This window comes from Canis lupus, chromosome 22 (genome assembly GCF_011100685.1).
Source record: "Canis lupus familiaris isolate Mischka breed German Shepherd chromosome 22, alternate assembly UU_Cfam_GSD_1.0, whole genome shotgun sequence".
NCBI lineage: Eukaryota > Metazoa > Chordata > Mammalia > Carnivora > Canidae > Canis > Canis lupus.
This window is the reverse complement of record NC_049243.1, coordinates 9,684,914-9,710,454: the sequence shown is the minus strand read 5'-3', so window position 1 is coordinate 9,710,454 and position 25,541 is coordinate 9,684,914. Positions and strand designations below refer to the sequence as shown.

Here is a 25,541-nt window from a genome sequence, read left to right as displayed (position 1 = left end):
GAGAAAATTTGAGAAATTCATACAAGCAAGAACTTAATTTTGCCTTTTCTTTCAGTGCTGAAGAACCAAAAAGGTAGTCTGTAGCTCTAAGTGGGCAAAAGGACAAGTGAAAACTCCCAGGTGCTCAACAAGCTGTAAAAGGTTTGGGCAAGGTCAGATACCACCCCACCATCATTTTCTTCATGAACTTTGCTACATTTCAAGTCAAACGACTAGATGGAAGGGATTGAATTCTCACTCTTTGTAAAGATGAACCAATGGCTGATTCACCTTTGGTTCACCCTATCCTCAGCTATGAGGATGTAAGAATGCCTTGCCACACTGTGAGACCTAATAGACACCAACCTCAACAATTTAGCAATTACAGTCAAAAAGCAAAGTCAGACCCTACAGGTCATCAATGGCCTATATTTCATAAAAGCTTAGACTGCAAAGAATTTTAATCATAAAACACTATTTTTCTGTCTCAAAACAGTATTTATAATTTCAGTAGTCATTCCATAATCCTTTCATGAATGTTAATTTCTCTGTTGATTATAAGCTCTTTGAAGTTAATGATGTCTTTACTTTTTGTATTCCTATGGTATCTACTTACTCTAGAAACAGAATATATACTAAATATATACCTATTAATTTACTCTCTCAGCAGCTACCCTAAACCACTAAAACCAAAGTAATCATGGGGATGTGAGAAGAAATACTCTAATAAAGGAGGAAAAAATAAAAAAGGCAACAAAATCCCAACACAAAACAAGCCACTGGTAATTTCAGGTCTCCTGATGTGGCAAACAAACAAAACCCAGCAAGAAGTAGAGTTGGGCTTTCCTAAATCACTCTTTGGCCCAATTTCACAGATTATCCTTCAGTATAGATAAATTTGCAGCATGTTAAACTCAGGTGTCTTATGTTTTATACAGGAATTTAGAAGGTAAGGACCAAAATCTCAGTGTAATTACAAATATTTCTCATAAAAATAACCAAATAGGAATTCCGAGTGATAATTTCTCAAAGTTCTCATTACAAAACTTAAGAAAAAGGTAAATAAACCAAACTTCTTCATAGAAAAATTGTATTTACAACTCCATCCAAAAGCAGTTTTTAAAAGCAAACAATGTAACACGAAAGTTGAAAAAATCTATGCTCACCCAAAATTGCCAAATCTAATAAATTATTAACAGAATACTCCATCAAAAATAAGGCAATAACCCAAGATATCCCAGTAATGATTTCTCCACTTTCATAACTAGGTAGAACTAATCTATCTAGTAGCAAATGATACTTCATTCCATTTCAGCATGTCTGAAATCCTTAAGGACAAAAGTGTTAAAATATCATCTTCATTCTTCATTAGACTCTTAGAACACTTGAAGGAAAATAATTTCTAAAGCACAAAGAGGTAAAGAGGTATAACCTTTCAAAAAAATACTCAGAGTTCAAAATTCAAGAATGCGATATTAATACACAATGGGCATTAGGTGAATATATGTAATACAGTGATAGCAAATTAATTTATTTAGTACTTTTTCCATTCCATATCATCAGGAGGGTTGATTTCAACTTTCCTTTTACCTACATCAGACCAGTTGGTACTCAAAACTGTACCACCAGACTCCATCTGCAATAAGAAATAAAAATAGATTAATCTCTGGGCCATATAGTCAAAACAGAGTATTTTTCTAAAAATGTTTCAAACGTAGTGTTCCAAATATAAGCTATGTTTGGCTCAATACAAACACAAGACAGTACCACGATTTAATCTCAGGCTTATCAGAGAAGTTACCAAGCTCTATAAAATTTGAAAAGGAAACTCTAGACTAGTTAGGTAGAAGTATTATGTTCATACAGTGTCAAACAAAGCACATCTCCCTCAGCTAATCAGCATTGAGGTAAACGTGGAAAATCTACCTTTTGACAAAAATAAAACTGGCTCCCCAAGAAAATGATTAATCTCTTTTGTTAAGGACAATAAAGAGCAGGCAAAGTATACTCTTTCTAAACTAGTTGTATAGAACTTTAAAGATCCTCTTATTCATGCTCTGTGACAAATATATAAGGGAATGCTGGAATTTTTTCAAATTAACGTGCATATATCTAAGAACATAAAATCCGTATCTCAGTAAAGAACTGATTATCTATTTACCATCTGTAGAATATACCACCTACCCACAACCCTAGCATATTCGTACAGACATTTAAAGAAACTGTGGACATTTGTTATATTAATGCAATAAAAATTAACTGACTTGGATCACAGCAAAACACAGTGTGAATTATTCAAATTAAACATTTTTACAAAATCAGCTGTGCTGCTGGCATATGTATATGGTTACAAACCCTATTACTCTGGAACTTCAATATAACCTCATGCCCAACACTGTCAAGCTCCCTTACATGGATTGCTTTGCATGGGATATTCTTCTCCACCCATTTTCTTTTTGCCCCATTCTTTAGCTATCCTGTAAACATATCATTTCTCTGTGGCCTCCTTTGACCCTAATCAGGACTTTACCTTTATAGAATTTGTATTCTGTATGAGCATAATTACCATTAATATAATATGTATCACACTACACTGTTAGAATTTTAAGGGTCTGCTTTCTTTTATCTGTTTCCTACCCTTAGTTCCAACTAAAGCTGAGAGCTCCTACCAGGCAAGGAACATATTTTACTAACAATTATATCCTAGATCTAAGCACAGTGGCTGGGCATACAGTGACTTCAAATAAAATATTGATATATATATGTTTGTAAATATGTGTTGAAGGATGTGGGAATAGACCTATTCTTACCTGAATGAAACTATAGTGTATGTTTTAAGTAACACCCTTCTTTCATTAAGATAGAAGTGTATATAAACACGTTAGCAGTGAATAGCAAGAGCCCTGTGCTTACCTCACTGAACACACTGTGTATAAAGTTGTATAATAGTTGTATAAACATCTTCTCCCATTAATATAAACCCACTAACACCCTAACCCCTAACCTTAACCTGGACCTGGACCCTAATCCTAACCTTAAACTGAGCCCTCTGGAGAGTTCTCTAAATTGCAGATACCAGGCATATATCCTCATCCTGGCCCTAACTCTAACCCTGCCCATAAACCCTAACTTAGCCCTAACCCTACATCAGAAAAGAAAAAAAAAAAAAAAAGAAAAGAAATGGTTTACATATACAATGGAATACTACTCAGCCACAGAAAAAGGGGATGAGGGATCCCTGGGTGGCTCAGCAGCTTGGCGCCTGCCTTCAGCCCAGGCCGTGATCCTGGAGACCCGGGATCAAGTCCCACGTCAGGGTCCTTGCGTGGAGCCTGCTTCTCCCTCTGCCTGTGTCCCTGCCTCTCTCTCTCTCTCTCATGAATAAATGAATAAAATTGTAATAAAAAAAGGGGGGGATGAAATCTTACCATCAGCAATGGCGTGAATAGAGCTAGAGAGTGTTATGCTAACTGAAATAAGTCAGAGACAAATACCATGTGATGTGATTTCACTCATGTGAATTTAAAAGAGCAAAGGCCAAAAAAAAAAGGGGGGGGGGAGCAAACCAAGAAATGAACCCTTAACTATAGAAAACAAACTGATGGGTTACCAGAATGGAGGTTGGTGGGACCATGGGTTAAACAGGGTATAAAGATTAAGGAGATTAAGATTAAGGATTAAATAGCAAGTATTTGTCATGATGAGCACAGGGTGATGATACACGGTACTGCTGAATCACTATTTTGTATATTTAAAACTAGTATTACAAGAATGGTAACTAACAAATTTAAATGAAAACTTTTAAAAATCTTAAAAGGGATAAACTCTACATAATAAACTACTCCTAAAAAAAAAATAAAAAAAAAAAATAAAAAAAATAAAAAAAAAATAAAAAATAAAAAAAAATAAAAAAATAAACTACTCCTATAAAGATTGTAGGAAGGAGATTTAGTTTGTGATTTGGTGTTTACTGATGACATTTATTTCCCCCTCTTTCCTTATGGATTGCAGTGTAATTTAGCATTTCCCTCTGATTATTTCGTACATGTCGGTCTTTCTGTCCCAAATTAGACTGGAAGACCATAGATGACAGAGTCTATTTTGTTTTCCCATAAGCACTTGGTATGTTCCAGGTGGCTTGTTTCAGGAGTATATATGGTTCAATCACTATTAACAAAGCCTCTGTATGAAAATGGATGCAAATTCTATAATCCATCTTTGAAATTTCACACACTGCCATTCTGGCTAGTACACTCTTAAAAAAGGTCAATATTAAAAAAAAAAGTCAATATTGAAATTGACTTCCCTTCCTGGGGATATAGAGTAGGTGTACTTTATCCTATTCTTCCCACTAAGTACTACTAAAAACTTTAGACATTATACATATGTAAACAAACATAAAAAGACGCTAAAAGATGAAGGGAAGAAGACAGATCAGCTAGGGATCTTGGGAGCCAAGGAGCAACATAACATGGTGGTGAGTCCCCTGGGTTTTCTTTTTTGCCTCATGGCTTAGAGCTGCTGCTGAAGCTGGAAACCCTAAAAGGTGCGCGTGTGTGTACACGCGCGCACGCACGCACACACACACAAAACTCGAACAGATACCTGGTTTCTCTCTCTAAAGGATGAGGAAAGATAAAAAGACAGCTTAGGAAGACAAACGTTTTAGGCTATAATCATTCCATTGCAGCTAGACACCACAGGGAAAAAAAACAAAAAACAAAACAAAACTGTGGCTCCATCCTCACGCAAGGCCAGTAAACACCGAGTGAGGAGCGTAGACTTCCATCCATGCTAGGCTATCATGAACCATCTCCTCTGCCACCCATGGTGTCAGTGAAAACAACACAGATATGATGGTACCTATCCCAGTCCCAATATTAACAAGAAGATGCCCTGGGATGTCTAAGGAGGCTGACTAGGGTGCCTTGATTTCTACCTCCACCTAGCAATAATGAGGCAGTGCCTTCCCTTCCTTTGCCAGAGTGGCTGGCAGAGAAAGCCAAATAAGGTGGATGGAGGGTTTAAATAAGATCCAGTCTCACAGCAGAACATGAAAACATCCAGGTTTCAACTGAAAATCACTTGTTGCTGAAACATCAAGAACCAGGAGAATTTCCATTTCAATTTTTTAAAAAAGAAGACAATCAATAGATGATGAGATGAGAGAAATGTTAAAATTATCTGATAAAGATTTTAAAGTAGTCATAGTAAAAATGCTTTAACTAGAAATCATGAACTGGCTTGAACCAAATGAAAAAAAAAAAAAAATTCAGCAGAGAAAAAAAGATATAAAGAGCCATCAAATGTTTTAGAATTAAAAAGTACAATTGACATGAAAAGGTAAATGGATAATCTAAACAGAAGGGATATAAAAAAGAATCAGTGAACCTGAAAAACAGGTATAATAAATATAGCTAGTATATAGAGCAACCACTAAAAATGCTATACAAAGAAGAAACACTAAAAATATTAAAAATAAAAATGGAACTAAAAAATATTTAGATGCACTCACAAGAAGGCAGGAAAAACAAACACAGAATAAAACAAAACGTAGACTTAAAGTCCTAATATATCAATAATTTCATTCAATGTAAATGATCTGGATACATCAATTAAAAGACAGAGATCGGCAGAAGAGATTTAAAAACATAACCCAACTATATGCTGTCCCCAAGAAACTCACCTTAAAACAGTAAAAATCTATTTAAATATGATACAGACAGGATGGAAATAAAAGAGTGGAACAAGAGATGTCATGCAAAGATTAATCAAAAGATGAAGGCTTGGCTATATTAATATCAAAGAAAATTGCCAGAGCTTGAGAATAACATATATGTATGATAAAAAGGCCAATCCACCATGAATATACAGCAATCCTAAATGCATATGCACTTAACAGAGCTGCAAAATATGTGAAGGAAAAATTGACAGAACAATAAGACAATATCAGCAAGGATACAGATGAATTCAACAAGAATATCAACAAGATCTAACTGACATTTATAGAAAACTCCTTCCAGCAACAGAATACACTTTCTTTTCAATCTAAAAATAAACTTGAGATAGACCAAAAGCTGGGCTATAAAAAAAAAAGAATGTAGATCACATGGTACAGTCTCAAATCACAATGGAATAAAATTAGAAACCAATAATAACAAGGTAACAGGAAAATCTCCAAACGTTTGGAAGCTGAACAACATACTTCTGAACAATCCATGTGATGAAGTTTCAACTGAAATCAAAATACATATTAAACGAATGAAAATATAATATTAGAATTTGTGAGAGACAGTTAAATCCCTGCTAAGAGGGAAATTTACAGCATAAACACACACAATAGAAAACAGAAAGTCAAATCAAAAATCTAATTCACATCTGAGCAACCTAAAAAAAACAGCAAAATAAACCCAAAGCAAGCAGACAGAACAAGTAACAGATATGAATGAAATTTATAATAAAAAATTGAAAAAATATATCAAGTCAACAAACAGCTAATTTTTCGAAAAAAAAAAAATAAATGTCAGTTAACACTGACAAACCTCTGTATCATGAATAAAGACAAGAAATTATCACCATAGGAATGAAATGGAAAATTATTACGGACCCTGTAAATATCAAAACAAAAACAGTAAGAAAATACTACCAACACTGACAACTTAGACAAACTAAATAGAATAAGATGCTCAAAAACACCAACTGCCACAAATTACTCAATATAAAATAGATAATCTGACCAGTCCTATCAGCTATTAAAATAATTAGGTTTGTAATTTAAAATCTTGCTCCTCCCCCAAAAAATATCCAGGACCACATGATTTTCACTAGTTTAAAGAATATTTAAAGAAAAATTAACACAAATTCTACACAATCTCTTTCAAAAGAGAATATAGAGCACTTCCCAATTCATTTTATGAATTTAGTATTACAGATACCAAAACCAAAGATAGCACAAAAAAAAATTACAGACCAATATCCATCATGAAGAATATAGACACAAAAATCCTTCCAGTATCTGAAAATAGAATTGAGTAATATATAAAAGGAATTATATATTCTATGGCCAAGTGAGGCTTATCCCAAGGATGCAAGGCTGGTGGTTCTAGTAGAAATACCGTGTCATCATATAAAATCATCACTGTTACAGGTTAAAGAAGAAAAATCACCATCACTTTGATCCATGCAGGAAAAACATTCAAATTCAAACAGTAAACAGCTAGCTGTGCAGTGTTGGTGGTATAGTGGTAAGCCTAAGAGCTACCTTCTGAAAAGTTAACCCTTCATGATAAAAATCTCACACAAGGGGTAGAGCAGAACTTCAACCTGATAGCATCTGCAAAAAACGTACAGTAACACTTTACTTAATGATGATAGACTTGGTTTTCCCTGAAATGTCCACTCTCACCACTCTTAATCAACATAGTACTGGAAGTTCTAGCCACTGCAATACAGCAAGAAAAGGAGATAAAAATCAGAAATATGAGAAATTAAAGGTCCCTATTTGAAGATATGACTGTCTACATAGAAAATCACATATTAATTTACCAAAAACTTTCCTAGAGTAAGTGACTTTATTAGCAAGGTCACAGAATATAAAATAAACAAAAAAACCAACAGTATTTCTAAATACTAGCACATGGACACCACAAAGTTAAATATACAATACAACTTAGAATCACTCAAAAAAAAGAATACTTAGGTATATCCTGCAAAACATGTTTAGGATTTAAATGTGGAAAACTGCATAATGCTCATGAAAGAAATCAAAGATCTAAATAAATGAACTGGCAGATTCAACACAGTAAAAATGCCAATCTCTCCAAATTGATATACAGTTCAGTGCAATTCCTAACAGAATATTTTGAGACATATAGACAAAATATTCTGAAGTTTATGTAGAAAGGCAAAGGAACTAGAATACCTAAAAAAAAAAAAAAAAAAAGAACTAGAATACCTAAAACAATTTTAAAAATGAACAAAGTAAAAGGAATGACTCTTCTTCCTGAATTCAAAACTTACACAGCTAAAATAATCAAGACTGTAGTATTAACAGAGGAACAAACATATAGATTTATGAAACAAAAAACCCAGAAATAGACTGAGACAAATATGCTCAAGTGATTTTTGAGAAATGCAAGAACAACTGAATGGAACATAGACAATTTTTCAGCAAATGGTTCTGGAGCAAAAGAACATGCACAGGCCAAAAACAAAACACGCAAAAAACCAACCTATATCTAAACTTTATAGAAAAATTAACTCAAAATGGATCATGGACTTTAATGTAATATGTAAAACCATAAAACTTCTATTGAAAGAAAAATCAAAGGAGAAAATCTTTCAGATCTAAAACTAAGAAGACTTCTTACACTTATTACTAAAAGCATGATCCATAAAAGGAAAAACTGATAAATAAGACATCATCAAAATTAAATACTTTACACCTCTGCAAAAGACCGTTAAGAAAATGCAAACTACAGACTGAGAGAAAGTATGTGCGAACTATGTATCTAACAAAGACTTGCCAGATTCGTGGTTCCAAGAGTTAAGGAGGGATGGAGTGGGAGGAAGTGGGTATCACTACAAGGGGAGTCCCCTGTGGCAGTGCAAATGTTCCATTATCTTATGTCAAGATCATGGTTGTGACACTGTAATTCTGCAAGATAATTCCACTAAGGGAAACTGTGTAAAGGATACTAGGGATCTCTCTGCATTATTTCTTACTACTGCATGTAAATCTCAAAATAAAAAATTTAATTAAAAAAAAATTTTAAGTCAAAAGTGAAAAGCTCAATCATGGGCAGTTATGACATGGTAACTTATGTGGACTATGAGCCTCAAAGACACTAACTAAATACTAATTTGAATATAAATGCCTTAAAAGAAGAGAGTGACATTTCCAAAGCTACTGATAAAAGATGATTACAACTAAAGCAAAATAACCTAGTTCTACAGTGATATCTTGCCATTAAAATCTCAGACCTTGAGGCCTAATTCAGGTGGTATTTACGTTTGTCCTAGCACAAAGCCTTATTCCCTTAATCAACAAACAAAATTATTAACAAACCAACGAGTAATTAATGTGCAATTTCTACTTTCCAAACACTGTTCTGTCAGTTTCCTAACTATATTCTTCTTTTCTGACACTGAGGCTATCTATGGTTTAATGGAAGCTCCTTCAGCCATTGTGATAAAGCCGACTAAAGTAATCAGAGTATTTCTTAAGCCTTCCAAGTTCTAACTCAATGACTAAAAAATATTTATTTGGAAAAAATAAAGCAAGCAATAGCTTGCTTCTCAACTCCCCCACAAGTTTCCAACTTCCTCAATAATTACTCTAAGTTTAGAGCAGGAAGAAATGTTCAGATGAAGCCTATTCAAAAAAAGCCTCCCAACTACAGTATATGCAATTTGGTTTCAAATTGACTACTTAATCTTTCTTTTAAAATTTCTGAAATTTGCTACCACAATATTTTTTTCAAGTTTATGTTCTTACAAATGATTTGTTCATGGCACGTTTCACTTCATCAGAACCATCTGAATAGATCTGCTGAAATAATTTGTTTAAAGCTGCATCTCCCTCCAACTTCTCATTTTTTTCTTCTTCTTTGATCTCACCAACCAATTTATCCCAATTTCTTGTATAATGAGATGACGATGGATATAAGTTCTTTACATCTGTGGAGTAAAAAAGAAGTGATTAATCAACATGTGATGATTATGTCAAGAATATGTAAACTTTGTGACCATGATATACAGAACATCTCAGCAAATAGTTTAGGTCACTGAATTTCATATTTATAATAAATGTCTTTGTGATATATACATCAATAATCAGATCTACACTTCTAAAAATTCAATCAGCATAATATAAAATCTGGGAATTTTTTTGAACAAAATAATCTAATAAAGGGTACATTTTTGGTACATTATGCAAAATTAGATTAAAAACATTCTTTGTGCTAATGAGGGGACTGAACAAGAAGTATACTGGAACTTTTATATTTACAGAAAATAGCAAAGATAGTACAAACAATTCTAAAAACGGTGCTTTTTTTTTAAATGATGCTCCATTAAGAAATTTCTCTTATAAACAAGATTTTAACAAGTATTAAAAATGTGGCTTCTTTTGAGGTGCTTCTCTATCTTTCAGAGTAGAAATAAACTGAAAATGTAAGTAATTATCCATGCCATTAGACAGTTAAAACTCCATCCTCTCCCCAAATTAAATATTAGACTGCCTCAATAGGAGATAATAAGGAATTCTTGAATGTTGAAAAATACACCATGTGATCATCTAGAGTCCAATGCCCACTCACACACACATAGAAAATAAGTGTACTTGTAGGGCACACTGGGGTAAATGAAGCCTACTTGCAGCCAGAGAGACTAATGACTGGCCTAGGGGCTCAGGGCACCGCCAAGGCTACCTTAAAGACTAAAGGAATCAAGATCATGGAATCCAAATAATTAAAATAATCTATGTAGTAGCTGTAGAGCAGTTCTATTCACTCTCCAATGGAAACAATGCAGGACACAAATGTGAACCATGTACATAATTTAAAATTTTCTAATAGCCATGTTACTAAAAAGAATCAGGCGAAATGCATTTTAATAATATATTTTATTTAACCTAATATATTCAAAACAATATCACTTCAACATGAATCCATATAAATACATGAAGACATTTTATGTTCTTTCCTTCATACAGTTTTCAAAATCTGGTATTTTATACTGCTAGCACAACTCAATCCAGACTAGTCATTTTCAAAGGCTCAGTAGGTCTATGTGGCAACTATACTGGACAATGTAGCTATACAACTTTAAATTAAACACCTGATTCAAAGTTTTCCTATGAATACATCAGGACAAATTAAATGTCCTTCCTTCCATTACTGCCTCTCTATATCCCTTTCCTCAAAACATTTCAGAAATAAGAAACTATTAACTGTTCATTGTTGTTCCATCCCTTCTCTTCACCTGTAAACCAACTTTCTCCTTGCCTATCTCCCCCAGCAAAACAAAACCAAACAGCACCCTACAGTTTTTTTTAAGAGTAAGCATAGTTTTCCGATCTATCCTTCCTCTACCAGGAATCCCTGCTCTTATCATTTACGTGCATTTTCACTAGTAACCAAAGAAAAAAAAAAAATGTGTGTCATGGTAAATTGAGCCTAAAAAACATTGGTTTAATTAATCCTTATGCTGACTCCCCAGAAGAATGAGAACACAGGTTCTAACCTCCAATTTACAGATAAGAAAACTGGCCCAGACAGGTTAAGCAACTTACCCTTATCTGCAAGTTTCTAGCTTGCAGGACAGAGCAATCTGACAAGCAAAGTAATTCCATACAAAAATATAACAGAACAGGAGGAATAGCATCTGAAATATCTAAGGCACTGAGTTTAGAAAAACTCTGCTCAGTAACACTAAAGAAATCTTTATATTTATTTATTTATTTTTTATTTTTTTTTTTTTTTATGATAGACACAGAGAGAGAGAGAGAGAGAGAGGCAGAGACACAGGCAGAGGGAGAAGCAGGCTCCATGCACTGGGAGCCTGATGTGGGATTCGATCCCGGGTCTCCAGGATCGCGCCCTGGGCCAAAGGCAGGCGCCAAACCACTGCGCCACCCAGGGATCCCAAATCTTTATATTTAATCTCAGAAAAACTATAACACCCAAAGATGGTGGAAAAACTACTGAGGGATGGATGGGTAACCTAACTTCTTTGTTCATGCATTATAAAAGCAAATAACTGCAAAATACTCCTGTCAACAGATAATCTTTTCCCCCATTGTCAGAAGATGTAGCAACAACCAATATCACATACAAAGTTTAGGTAAGAACCAGATCCAGACCCCGAAGACGAGGGTTAGGCTTAAGACCATAAAAACTGCTGGGTGATCCTAAGCAAGTTGCTTACTTATAGAAACTGTAAAATAGGGCTGCCTATTCTAGAGAGCTGCTGTTAGTATTCAGTGAGATACTACATTTAAAGAGTTTCTTTAAAAAATTGCTTTAAGCTATAGATAAACCTCAGCCCCCAAATCTCTGGGAGTCAGACCCAAAAGAAGCACGTAACGTCTTTCCTATGTCTTTCAAATAAACTGCGAAGCGGAAGCTTAGGAGCTTAAATACCAATTTTAAATATTTCAATCCTTAAAAATTATCTGTTGATGTCAATTTCTTCGTTTTGCTAATTATACTACACTAGTTGTGATGTTATTATGCAGGGAAGCTAGGTGAAAGGTATATGAGAACCTGTATTATTTCTGTAACTTCTGGGGCACCTAAAATTATTTCAAAATAAAAATAAAATGAATAGTTTGTTGGCTAACTCAGTGTTTTCTATAAGATGCCACAAGGAAATCTGTTTTCTGTTACAAAAAGTAGTGAAAAATCTAAAAGTAGCTGAAATACAATGTTAACTCATTTTAGTGATCAAATCCGAATATTTAACCAAAAAGAAATTTCTCTCCTTCATCAATGAGGTCACTGCTATAAAATACACTCTTAGGTGTAGTTCTAGGAGTATCTAACAGGTTAATTATCCCATTAGAAAAACACCTGTCTATTGCATATGCTTAAAACTGAACATAAAGTAGTCTGTTCCTTACATGATAAAAACAGCCAACCCTAGCTTTCCACTCTTCTCTGAGGCTTTTCTTAGGTTTTCACGACCTGTTTGTAAGCACTTCTTTAAGAGTAATATAGAAATAGATTAAGTATTTTACTCTTTAAGAGCAATATAACAAAATGGGTTAGATATTTCAGCAATATAGTGAAATGGGTTAGAAGCCCCAAAATACTAGGAAATGACCTGACAATATCAATAGAACAGAAAGGAATAAATAAAAGGGAGAGAGAAGAGGAAAATATTTCAGCAGAATAAACCTCTAATTCATTTACAACTCAGAAACAATAGGCAAGGGCAACACACAAAAACAACCCCCAACTAATGTCATACACTGAGGAGGTAAAACAATATAATCCCAACCCCCTCAGAGTTTCTGCTTCCATTCATTTGTATTCTGAGTTTAAGAAGTTAGAATCTTCACATGAAAGGCTAATTTGTATTCATTACAGAGCAATCTTATTGCACTCAATGTACCTTTTCTGGGGAACATAAATAATGAAAGTAGAAAGAATGCTCATTACTATTTAACTTCAACTATATAAAACATTGCGAATTTAAAGCTCATCAAGGCCAGAAAACAAACCTGCTATGAACTGTTTTGGTTTAGGCACATCTCCTTGCCCCTCTAGCTTTTCCCATCTCACAGCCTCTGTCTTTTTCATTTTAATTTCAATCTGGAGGAAACACCAAATAAAATTTATTATTCAATGTAAAATATACAGAACAGTAAAAACAAATGCAATTTCCTTAAGTCATAAAATTTTATAAAAATTAATAGTGCCCTTGAGATAACTTTAAATTATACATAAGGTTAAATGCGAAGAACTTTGAAACATGTTGTTCCTACTTAAAAGCCACCCTTCAAAAACAACATATACATACTATAAGCTATAGGTAAAAGTCTTGAAATCCATATGCTTTTTTCTTCCAGTACACTGTTCTCAACCAGGGGTGATTTGGCAATGTTTATGGATATCGTTGCTCATCACACCTGGGAGGGAGTTAAGGATACTACTAAACATCCAATAACATAAAAAGAATTTTCCACAAAAAAGAATTTTCCAGCCCAAAATGTCAACAGTGCCCCCTACTGAGAAACCCTGATGTAAAGGAATTACTTCAGGGATGCCTGTGTGGCTCAGTGGGTTAGGCCTCTGACTCTTCATCTCAGCTCTGGTTGTTGAGATCAAGCCCCTAGCCAGGCTCTGCACTCAACAGGGAGTCTGCTTCTCTTTGTTTCTCTCCCTCTCTCTCTGCCCCTCCCCCTGCTCACACTCTCTAAAATAAATTTTAAAATATCAAAAAAATATATAGAAGAATTACTACATTTGCATGTGTATTAACCTATTTGAGAGTGGACAGATTTGTATCATTGTGTAAAAATAATACAACAAATGCTAAAATTTTTATAATTATTCACTCTATAATTATTAAATACCCAGTATGAGCAAGTTGTAATCATCAGGGATGTGGTGGATTTTTTTAAATATTAAAGAAACATGTTCTTGACCATCTGGAAGTAGGTGAAATACTAGAAGAAAGTTGATCAAGAGTCAAATAAATGTTCTAAAAGTTTAGCAGAGATCACATCTAGGTGTGAAAAGAAAAAGTTTCAGCACACCTTGAAGAGCTTTGAGGGGCAGAAGCATTTGCAACGGTGGAAGGGAGAGGTCTTCAGCCTCAGTATGAACAGCCTAAAACTGGAGCCCTAAGGTTTCAAAGGACACAGTACATCAGGGAGTACAGACAGACAAGACCAATTTGTCTCAAGTCGTCTAGGATTTATGTTAGAACAGTAAAAAATACAGATTAAAAAGGTGTAAGGCAAACTATGAAGAGCTTCTGAATGCTAAACTAGCTTCACTTATTAAAATGAAATATTAAGAGCATCTTCAACTCTCTAATCAAGGCTGGTCCCCTAGAGTCTACCCTTAACTCTAACACTCACAGAGCACCTTCATCTACCTTTAGTTTTCCTTATTCAAATAATACTCTCCCATTTTTAGCCTAGCAAAATCAGCATTTATAGTTTTTTTTTTTTTTTTTAAGATTTTATTTGAGAGAGAGCGTGCACGTGCACAAGTGGGGGACAGAGGCAGAGAAAGAGAGAGAAGCAGACTCCTCACTGATCATGAAGCCTGACTCGGGGTTACAATCCCAAGACCCCGAGATCATGGCCTGAGCCGAAGGCAGATGCTTAACTGAGCCACCCAGGTGCTCTAGCACTTACAGTTTACTAAACATAATTATTATGCAACAGTTGAAGAGCCAAAATAGAATTTTTTTTTAAAAGATCTTATTTAGAGACAGAAGAAGTGTGAGCGGAGGGAGGGGCTTCGGAAGATGCAGAGAGAAAATCCCAAGCAGGCTCCACACCCAGCACAGAGTGTGAGCTGAAATCAAAGTTGAAATGCTCAACCAACTCAGCCACCCAGGTGCCCCTCAAAATAGAATATTCTTTTTTTTTTTTAATAGAATATTCTATTTTTTTTCTAAGAAAAGGATTTACTTTTGTAAATAGGAAAAAAAAAATCAAAAGACAAATGTAACTAAAAGACAAGCCTATTCACGCTGGTTCTTTGAGACTCCTTTAAATCAGATAAATCACTCCAACTAGCAATTACTGGTAATCTACCACTTGCATTTAGTGATAGAATCCTTAAAATTTGCATTTTAAAATACCTTAACAAAAGACTAACAGAGAAATCTGCCAATACTTTTAACCAGACATGAAGTGATGGTATAGAAGGGGTGTGATCTCTGAGTATATGTATTTTCTTTAGCACAGAAATGTAACAAGAAACTGTTTTCATAATGAAAAACACCATGAAACAAATGTCACTGGGAAAGAGGCCAAAAGTACAGTATTTTTAACGTAATTTGTGTTTAAATTCTAAATAAAAGAATTCTCTAAAATGATGACTAATTTTTATAAAATAAAATACTACCAATATTTTCTCATACATAGTATTAAGTGATAGTAATTCAGTAATTTGAACTTGTCACTGCTGGAATATTTGTCAAAAGGGCAAAAATCTAATAGCTGGCAATGACACAGCAAGCAGTTACTGAAAAGGGATATTATCACCCTAAAATTTAAAACTGCATCTTGCTCCTTTTTCAACTCATCTGGAAATGAAGACTTGGCAAGCAGTGTGTACATCAACACTATCCTTAACTAACCTCTGCTTCAGGGCACCCTATATTCATACCTCATGTTCCTATACTTACAATGTCTATAAAAAGTTCCTTGTTTCACCTAAAGAGCAGCAGACACTAACATTCACATCTCCTCAAAGCCACTATAACCTGAGTAATTGTGCAGCACGAACAAAGAAGCCTTTGTAAGGCCAAAGTCAAAGCTTAGTAAAAACCCTGAATCAAGTGAGACAAGTTGACCTGAACTTAAAATTATATTTAATCCATTCATTAAAATAGCTGCACATAATAAACCACACTTAATTAGCTTTTTAAAAAAAATAAAAGTGGGGGAACTAATTTCCTGTGACTTTCTTTTTACACCTATTTCACTTTCAGTGCTTATATATGCTTTTAAAAATGAGGTTTTAAGTTTTCATGACTTTGGCAGGTACCTCTAAAGTTACAAGCCCAATTTCAGATATTTTTATTCCAACAATTAATAAGCTTTTCTATTTGCATTTAACTCAAAACTCATTTAAAAGTTAACTTAAAACTTTGGTTTGAATGTTCCACTCATATGCACGAGGAAGGCTTTCAATAATATCCCAAAGCAGTACACAGATTACTAGTAAGAATCCCTGCTCTTCCAGATTATTATTGTTCAATGTTTTGCATACTACCATCCACCTCTAAATTCTTTACACAAATACTTTTTATATTTAATATATACTTCAAACTTCAGATTTAAAAGGAAGCCATTACTCCAAAAGGGACAATGGCATCCAGACACCACATTCTTAGGAGAGGGGTTAAGCTCCCACTTATTGCCAGATTGACAGTGAAGACATCTTTCTCAGAGACTAGAGAGCTGTGGCAGTTTACTGCTAAACTTCTTTTTCTTCTGGCAAAGTTTTGACAACCATCTCTTTCAAGGCTATAGTCATTAAGTAATTGTTTCTGACCTTTAGGATGTAATTTTCCCAATGTTCTCTTACTCAGCTCTTTGCACACTTAATGGCTGTATCTAACTGCTTCATCTGAAAAGAGTAAACTCGGTCTTCCTAAAGCCATACTGCACATCCACCATTTTTATTTTTATGCTCAAATCATTTTAGTCATTTTTTAAAATGCAGAAGACAGTAATTAATGAGAAAAAGCTGAAAACTCACCCAAATTCTAATATCACAATTCAAATATTTACTGAGAGCCTACTCTGGACCAGGCACTGTGATAATACATATAAGAATACAAACACTGTTCTCTCTCTTTTTTTTTTAAGATTTTACTTATTTATTCATTAGAGACACAGAGAAAGAGACAGAGACACAGAGAGAGATGTAGGCTTTCAGCAGGGAGCCCAATGTTGGACTCAATCCCAGAACTCTAAGATCACACCCTGAGCTGAAGGCACTCAACCACTCAGCCACCTAGGTGTCCCAGACTCTCTTCTTCTTAAAGAAAGTAATGAGAAGAGATATTCCCATAAACAAAAAATTGCAGTATGTATCACCTGTAGTGAAAGATCTCAATATATAGGAAAACAGTCTAGCTTCCTGGAACTAGGCCATATGTCATTAGTAGTGAGAATGAATGATTATTTTCTCAGCTCTTTTGTATTTTTCCAAATTTTCTATGATATTCATTCATTGGATTTATAACCAGAATAAAAATCTAAGTAACCAGGATAAAATAATAATAGCAGTAATATTTATTGAGCACTATTATATACCTTGCATGCATCATGTACATCACCTCACTTAATAGAACAATTCTATTAAAAAAAAGGAGATTACCATCCATATTTTATAGATGAGACAGATAAGATATGCAACTTGCTGGAAGTATTTTACTGCCAGATGTTTTACTTATTTCCTGAGAAATAAGCAGAGGTTGAAAACAAGACAAAAACTATCAATTGTGTAATTTCAGTGAAGAGTCATAAATAGGTGCTACTTATTGGAAATATGACCACGAACAAGTAACTAATCTCACTGAGCCTCTATTTCTCCCGTAAAAAGTGATTAATAGGTTCTACTTCATTTAGGGTTCTTATGAGGGTTAAACGAGTGCTCGCTTCAGTAGCACATACACTTACAAGAGTTAAATGAAACCATCTATGAAAAGAACAGAGCACTGTGTCTGGCAAATAACTGACTGCAATTACCATTATCTTCATCATTATAATTAGCTAAAAAATCTGGACAAATTATTTAACATCTCTGGGTTCAGTTTATACCTGTAAATAGATGATAAAAATACCTACACATCAGGCAGTATTTGTGAGGATTACATGGGCTAATATACAGCAGTCAAAACAGTTACCTACTACAATTCTGCACAGGTCAAACAGTATGGGTCTGGCTAAATAAAATGCAGACAGTGAAATATTTGTTGTAGAATACTTAACGGCATGAAACAAATTATCCAAAATGTGGGCCACCTGGGTGGCTCAGTGGTTGGGCATCTGCCTTTGACTCAGGGCGTAATCCTGGGGTTCGGATCGAGTCCCACACTGGGCTCCTGCGGAGAGCCTGCTTCTCCCTCTGCCTATGTCTCTGCCATTCTCTCTCTCTGTCTCTGATAAATAAATAAGTAAAATCTTAAAAAAAAGATTATCCAAAACGTACAGCTAAATTTAAAAAGAAAGCTATAAGGGTGCCTGGGAGGCTCAGTCAGCTAACTGCTGGGATCCCAGCGTCCTGGGATCGAGCCCTGCATTGGGCTCTCTGCTCAGAAGCCTGCTTCTCTCTCTGCCACTCCTCCTGCTTGTGCAGGGATGCTTGCTCTGTATCAAATAAACAAAATCTTTAAAAACTAAAATAAAAAGACAGCCATAGACATTGTATTTACAGTAAAATCCTTTTCTTTTGAAAATATATAAATATGCATTAGTAGAGAAGGTAGCAAGAATATACTTCAAAAACAATTTGTAGATTATTGGGAACTAATTACTTATCAAAAAAAAAAAGCCTATTACCTTCACCACTGTATCAAGAAGACATAAAACATGGGGCACCAGAGTGGCTCAATCAGTTAAGCATCTGACTCCTGATTTTCAGCTTCGATCATGATCTCAGGTTCACACAACTGAGCCCTGAGTTAGGCTCTGCACTTAGTGTGGAGTCCACTAGGGATTCTTTCTCCCTCCCTCCAGGCCTCTCCCCCCTGCTCACATGTGTTCCCTCTAAAATAAAGAAAATCAAAAAAAAAAAAAAAAAAAAAAAGATACAAAGCAATCCCAAAACCCCTACATCTGTTTAAAAAAGCAGTAGTATCCTGCCCAGATTCCCCAACTCTATCACATCATCATAATCAGGATTTTTCTATGAATATTAAGAAAAGGAATTCACTCTAAAACTTCTCAAATTTTATTTAGTTAAGAGGGGAGAAGGGAGCTATTGTCTCCAAGAAAAGACACACATTTTACTTCCCACAATTCCAGTTAAAAGCCTTTGTGTTTTATATAGATATAATACAAAAAAAATTACTTTGACTAAAACTAGGAATAGAAGATCATTTCTTTTTTTATTTTATTTTTAAATAATTTCTACACCCATGTGGGACTTGAACCCACAATCCTGAGACTGAGAGTCACACAATCCACCAACTGATCCAGCCAGATGCCCCGAAGACCATTTCTACAAGGGTGAATTTACTCCAAAGGATTTTGAAAATTCTAATTTTTGAGGAGTAAATATTCTTTAAAATGAATTATTTCATAGCATCGCCATCACTGAAGTTATAATCCTGGGATTGTGAGTATAGTGTCATGAAATTAACAAGACAGAACAAAAGAAACACTACAGTTTCTTAATAAAGAAAATGAATTAGGGATCCCTGGGTGGCGCAGCAGTTTAGCGCCTGCCTTTGGCCCAGGGCGCGATCCTGGAGACCCGGGATCGAATCCCACATCGGGCTCCCGGTGCATGGCGCCTACTTCTCTCTCTGCCTGTGTCTCCGCCTCTCTCTCTCTCTCAATGTGTGACTATCATAAATAAATTTAAAAAAAAAATTAAAAAAAAAAAAAAAAAGAAAAAAAGAAAATGAATTAAGGGCAGCCCGGGTGGCTCAGCAGTTTAGCGCCGCCTTCAGCCCAGGGCCTGATCCTGGAGACCCAGGATCCAGTCCCACGTCAGGCACCCTGGTGAAGCCTGCTTCTCCCTCTGCCTGTGTCTCTGCCTCTCTCTCTGTGTCTCTCATGAATAAAATCTTTAAAAAAAATGAAGTAAGAGGCAGATATTAAAGCTGGTATTCAATAAAAAGGTAGAAATAACTATCAGAGGTACTGAAAAAAATATGAATTCTGACTTGGAAAAACATATATATGACATTGTGAAATATTTGATTAAGATATGCTATTTCATTAAGAGTCCTACATCTTTTATTTTCATTGCACATTATATTTCACTTAAATTAATAACACTTAACTAATGATTATACATGAATACGCAACATTTATTCAACCTTGAATATGGAAAAGAAAAAAATGGATTCTCAGAGCAAATAAATAGCCACTTTAAAAAGCATAGATTTTACAGAATCTCTAATTTAAGCAGACTTTTCTAAGCAGAATCATCCTCTTCTCACATAAAGGAGTCAAGACATGAATACACATGACGAGTAAATTACTTTTTCTCTTAGCATCATCACTAAGTAAGCCTCAGTAACCCACAAAATATTTTATTTTCAGTATTATAACAATCTAAGCTGTATGAAAAAAGGTTCAAAACTTTCATTCCTTTTAAGATAAAATTAAGTACAATTATTTCAACTGTACAATGCCCAGGGCTAGACATATTTAGCAAATGCAACACTTTTTTTTTTTTTAAGATTTATTTGTTTGAGAGAGAAAGAGAATGTGGTGGGGGCAGGGAGCGGGAGAAACAGCCTCTCCACTAAGCAAGGAGCCCAATGTGGAGCTTGATCCCAGGACCCCAGGATCATGACCTGAGCTGAAGGCAGACACTTAACACCAAGTGAGCTACGTAGGTGCCCATGGAACATACTTATACTAAAAAATTACTCATTGTTTGTAGAGTTAACTGGAGCATTCTCTTTTGGAGCATATAAACACACAAATATGATATGCTTCTTATCCTCACAGACTAAATGCAAGAGAAATAAAATGTTTACATAAACTACTATACAAAAAAGTAAAGTAGTTATTATGTAGCACTTAAAGAAGAAAGGGACAAAACAGCAACTGGGAATACAGCAGAGGGGCAGAATGATTTGAATCAACAAGCACTCAAGAGTCAAAGGAGAATAAAGAATGAGAGATAACAGGGCTTTGTTAACATCCAAAATTCTAGCCACAAAGACTTGTGCATTTATCACCACATTCTATTTGTCCATAAATTAGATGAGTAACACACACGTTTTTTTTTTTTTAACACACACGTTTTTAAGTCATTTACAATCTAGTCACATTAATCAGTTTCCATTTAAACTACTTCAAAAGAACATGCATTAACAACCTGTTGATAAAAATATGTATAAAAATGCCAAACTCATAATTTTCTGACCTCTCAAATCTAGCTAGAGTTTTGTGGTTGATTATTTACACTTCTTTTATTAAACAAATTCTACACTATGTGGATGGGGTCAGTAAGACTAAAATCTGGCTTAAGATTTTATCCCTTTTTCTCACTTTCTATCATCCAAACAACAGTTTCTTCTCTCCACTCATAATTTAACAGCGCTGTACTTTATAATCTTCAAATCAGTAGTAAGTGGCCAAATCACTTCTAACTAGATGCAAAAAACTACCACTTCTTAACTTTGCACTTGTGCTCAAATGCTCTGCAGGTATCGTCTTCTTTCTGTAGGCCCAGTTATGAAATTCTCCCGTACACGGGCCAATCCTGAATCTATTCTAGGATAGGAAAATTCACACATCCTTAGAACTAAAACTCAATAGTTACTAACATAGAATGTTGTAAGACGTGTATAAAGAAGGTGTAGTGATGGAAAAAGTCCACTCATATCATCTGTTGTCATTAATTCATTATACACCTTTATACAATTTTATGGATGAAAAATTTCAGAGCTCACTTAGTCCGTATCTCTCATTTTTAAAGAGTGAAATTTAGTCCTATAATAATTTTGTAACTAGTCTAAATTTATAAGGCAAGCAAAGAGCCAGAGTCAGATTTTTTTATTTTTCAACTGAGTACTTGTCCAACTTAATTATACTCTCTGCATCTTTTGATCAGTATTTAAAACGTTACATGAATTTTAATTCTATTGCATATTTTACTTCTTTTTGAAAATATAAAGAAATCTAAAAGTTATATAATTACTCAAAATGTAATTTAAATTATATTCATTATTTTATCATAACAAAGTATTCTAAAATTCAGCTTAGTTAAAAAACAAAGAGCAGATTCCTCTTCATAGTTCATATTTTTGTGTGAAGGCAGGGTGACAAAGTATTTGTACGTACAAACAGACAAGTTCAAGAGAAGAACATTGTTGGTATCAAATCTTAAAAAGAGGCTTTCATCTTTTTTGAAAACCTCTTTAATAAATATTATTCCAATCTAAGTATACAAACACTATTGAGGTTAAATTGATTTTTATATTCCATTGCCCTAAAATATAGGGAGGGGAAAACGGTTACTCAAAATTTATGGTCCTTATTTACCTGTCCCTTTGAATTTGAAGATATGTGCTTAAAAGGATCTATAGGCTTATAATCACATGGGTGATTAGTTGACCAATATTTCTATATATTTAAAGTATTACTACTGACAACTCTTTTACTCATTTACTTTTAAGTAATCTCTATACCCGATGGGGGGTTTGAACTTATGACCCCAAGATCAAGAGTTTATGCTCTTAAAACAGAGCCAGCCAGATCCCCTCGCTACTGACGACTCTTTAAAAATTGTCTTACCTTTGTCGAAAGTACTTTAAATGTGCTCTGTTCTGGTATTATAGGATGAAGAAGTCTCAGTTTCAAATTGTAATCCTCTCCAGAAGGAAGTTTCACCAAAGCAGACAACTAATAAATACAAAATTAGCAGCACAGTTCATAAATTTATATAATGAAACATAAAATACTTACACTGAACATAATTACAGAATTTCAATACCACTGCAGATTACTTTAAACACTTTATACCGAATATCAGATTTAAAAAATGCAAAACCATCCTTTCTACCTGATAACCTTTACATGGATTCTCACAGACATAATTAAATAAGCAGAAAATAGTATGTTTCAAACATGTATATAACATTTAGTCTCTACAAAACTTAAGATATAAGAGCAAAACAATACAATTTATAACAAAAGAAAATATTCATATGCAAAACACTTCTACCACTAAAGTATCATTAAAGTTTTCTACTAAATGCTAAAAAAAACAAGTTATTAAAGTCACACTAATTTAATGTGGTTAAGTAAATTCTAAGACCTATAAATCATACAACAAATAAGACCTTTTTCATAAAGTATACCACACAAATGTAGCCAAATCATATATCTTACTAATGTTTTTTATATTTATCAAATTCTCCTTTGAATTTTAAATCTAAAGAAAAAGAAACATCTAGCTATAATCTACAGTATACTTTAGTCTCAAAATGTAAAATCATTCAGGCTGAAAAGCAATGCTTCAGATCTTCATCAGCATTCTCTATGTCTCAGGAAGAAATGATATATCTGATATATCATTATATATATAGATTATTGCTATAGATTATTCTCCAATATACTATATTTGCAAATAATTTAATCTCAAAACAAAAAAATGGTTCAAAGATTATAATAACCTCTTTTTCTGAAAATTCCACATTTACATTATTCTTCTGAACATTCTTGATCATAAGTGTAATGATTACTTGAGATTCTGTTTGATACCAGTCATACCTATTAAAAAAGAAAAAAAAAACACCTCAGAACATCTAATTTTCTTAAAGCTGCTGCTTTACATTTTGACAAGATTAAAAACTACAGTCTGATAAACAACAAGAGCTCCACCTTGAGGAACAAATTAGCAAAGCAGATAGTGAGTCACAGAAACAGTTTTATATAACTAATTTTCTTTGATCTGTACTAATGAAAAAGAACAGTAGGGTATGATGCCTCAAACCTTTCCAGGAGACTTAAATACATACATGATTTTCTGGGTTCTGATTTATATCTCTAATATTGTGCTTAAGCTAATGCTGAAGATGAAATTTACTCTTAACAGCTAACCGTTATATCATTAATAGCATTACACTTTCATTTCAACCTAATACTAAGAAAAAGCACTTCTATCCCTTTTTTACAGATGAAATGCCCAGAAGGGCAAAGCAATCCATCAATCAGCAGCAGGTGTTACACCGGAACCAGGTCAGCTGGACTCCACACATCAAAAATCTCTTAACTGAAACTAGCTAGGGCCAACAGCCCTGAACACGGGGAACAGAAGCAAATGAGCTAAAATTAAAATAACTTAAAATTTAACTCATTCTGGCCAGGCAAAACATTAAATACAGTATCTTCTTTCGGTCTCAAGGTACATGGGAAAACTAATGTGCCTAGAGATTCTAATTATGTGTATCTTTCCCACAGAAGGCTCTAAAAATGTACGGATCCTCACTTTCAAATGTGACTATATTAGATTATAAATGTCATGAGGCAAAGCCACTTATCTATCCTGCCCACTATTACATTTCTAGGACTAACCACAATGCCTGGTACACAATAACAGTATTAAATCAATTTTGGATAATTTTATGCTCCAAACACCGTAATTATTACTTGATGTTTGTGTTCTATACCTGCTCCTGCCACCAAGCTAGTCAAAGTTCCTTGTCTACTTGGTACTTGGAAAGTCACCCTAAATCTCCCCAGAAAGAGCACGAATAGGTTGTTCTAACATTTCCAAGCCATTTTAGGTAATTAAAATGCACCTTGATTAAAGAAATTAACTTTAAGAATCTGTTTCCCTCTGAAATTCAGTAAGGATGTAAAGCTCCAGATCAATGCCTTGTCTTTTTTTCTGTTACAGTCCTAAGAATACAAGTTGTACACGTGACTAAGGAATAATTAAAAATAAATTCAAATATTTGCTAGATGCTAAATTCATTACCCTAACTGTTGCCTTGAGCAACAGTCACTATCAACTCATGTAGAATTACTATTAAAAATTTACTCTAAAATATAAAAGGTAGTTACAATTTGACAATCCTACTACTAATTTACCCGTGTAATAATAAGTGGAAGAGGTTCTTGCCATACATGGAAAGGTGACATAATATGGAACCAGATGAAGAAACTTTAAAATGGAGAAGTGATTTGAATTTAACCTTAATATAAACACAATATCAATCAGTAAACATCCTTAGAATTAGTTTTTCCAAGCTAAACACAATTTCTAAAAAAACTAAAAACCACTGAAAATCACAGGATAAGGACTTGCTTATTATTATTAAAGAACAGGATTTTTCCCTTTGGGCATATTTATTATACATTATTTTATGAAGAAGAAACACTTACTTGATTTTTGACTGATGAGTCCTTTGAGAATCAGACTGATTTTGGTAAGTTGAAAGAAATTTTTACAAATTAGCAACTGTGTATTAAAATGCACGTATTAAAAAAAATAAAATAAAATAAAATGCACGTATTGTTAATTTACTCAGTGCTATGGTTACTTTGATATGGAGTAATTACATGAAAATATTCCTCAAAAACAAAGCATGGTATCCATTAATTGCTAAATAATACTAGCCTTCACAAAATATTAGAATGTTCAACATTTTTTATAATTTTAGGAATTAAA

The 25,541-nt window shown here is 34.1% G+C and overlaps 1 protein-coding gene across 2 annotated transcripts in view; it reads right to left on the bottom strand.

Annotated features, from left to right (window-relative positions):
* Window positions 1-1,052: 1,052 nt before the first annotated feature.
* Window positions 1,053-25,541, bottom strand: part of SUGT1 (SGT1 homolog, MIS12 kinetochore complex assembly cochaperone) — a 41,409-nt gene continuing 16,920 nt past the window's right edge. For both annotated transcript variants that reach the window (XM_038569674.1, XM_038569673.1), the window contains 6 exons: window positions 25,256-25,290; window positions 23,542-23,638; window positions 22,661-22,768; window positions 13,205-13,295; window positions 9,476-9,657; window positions 1,053-1,615 (listed from right to left, as the gene is read on the bottom strand). In XM_038569674.1, the coding sequence (XP_038425602.1) occupies window positions 1,514-1,615; window positions 9,476-9,657; window positions 13,205-13,295; window positions 22,661-22,768; window positions 23,542-23,638; window positions 25,256-25,290 (615 nt within the window). In that variant the 3' untranslated portion in view covers window positions 1,053-1,513. The remainder of the gene's footprint in view (window positions 1,616-9,475; window positions 9,658-13,204; window positions 13,296-22,660; window positions 22,769-23,541; window positions 23,639-25,255; window positions 25,291-25,541) is intronic.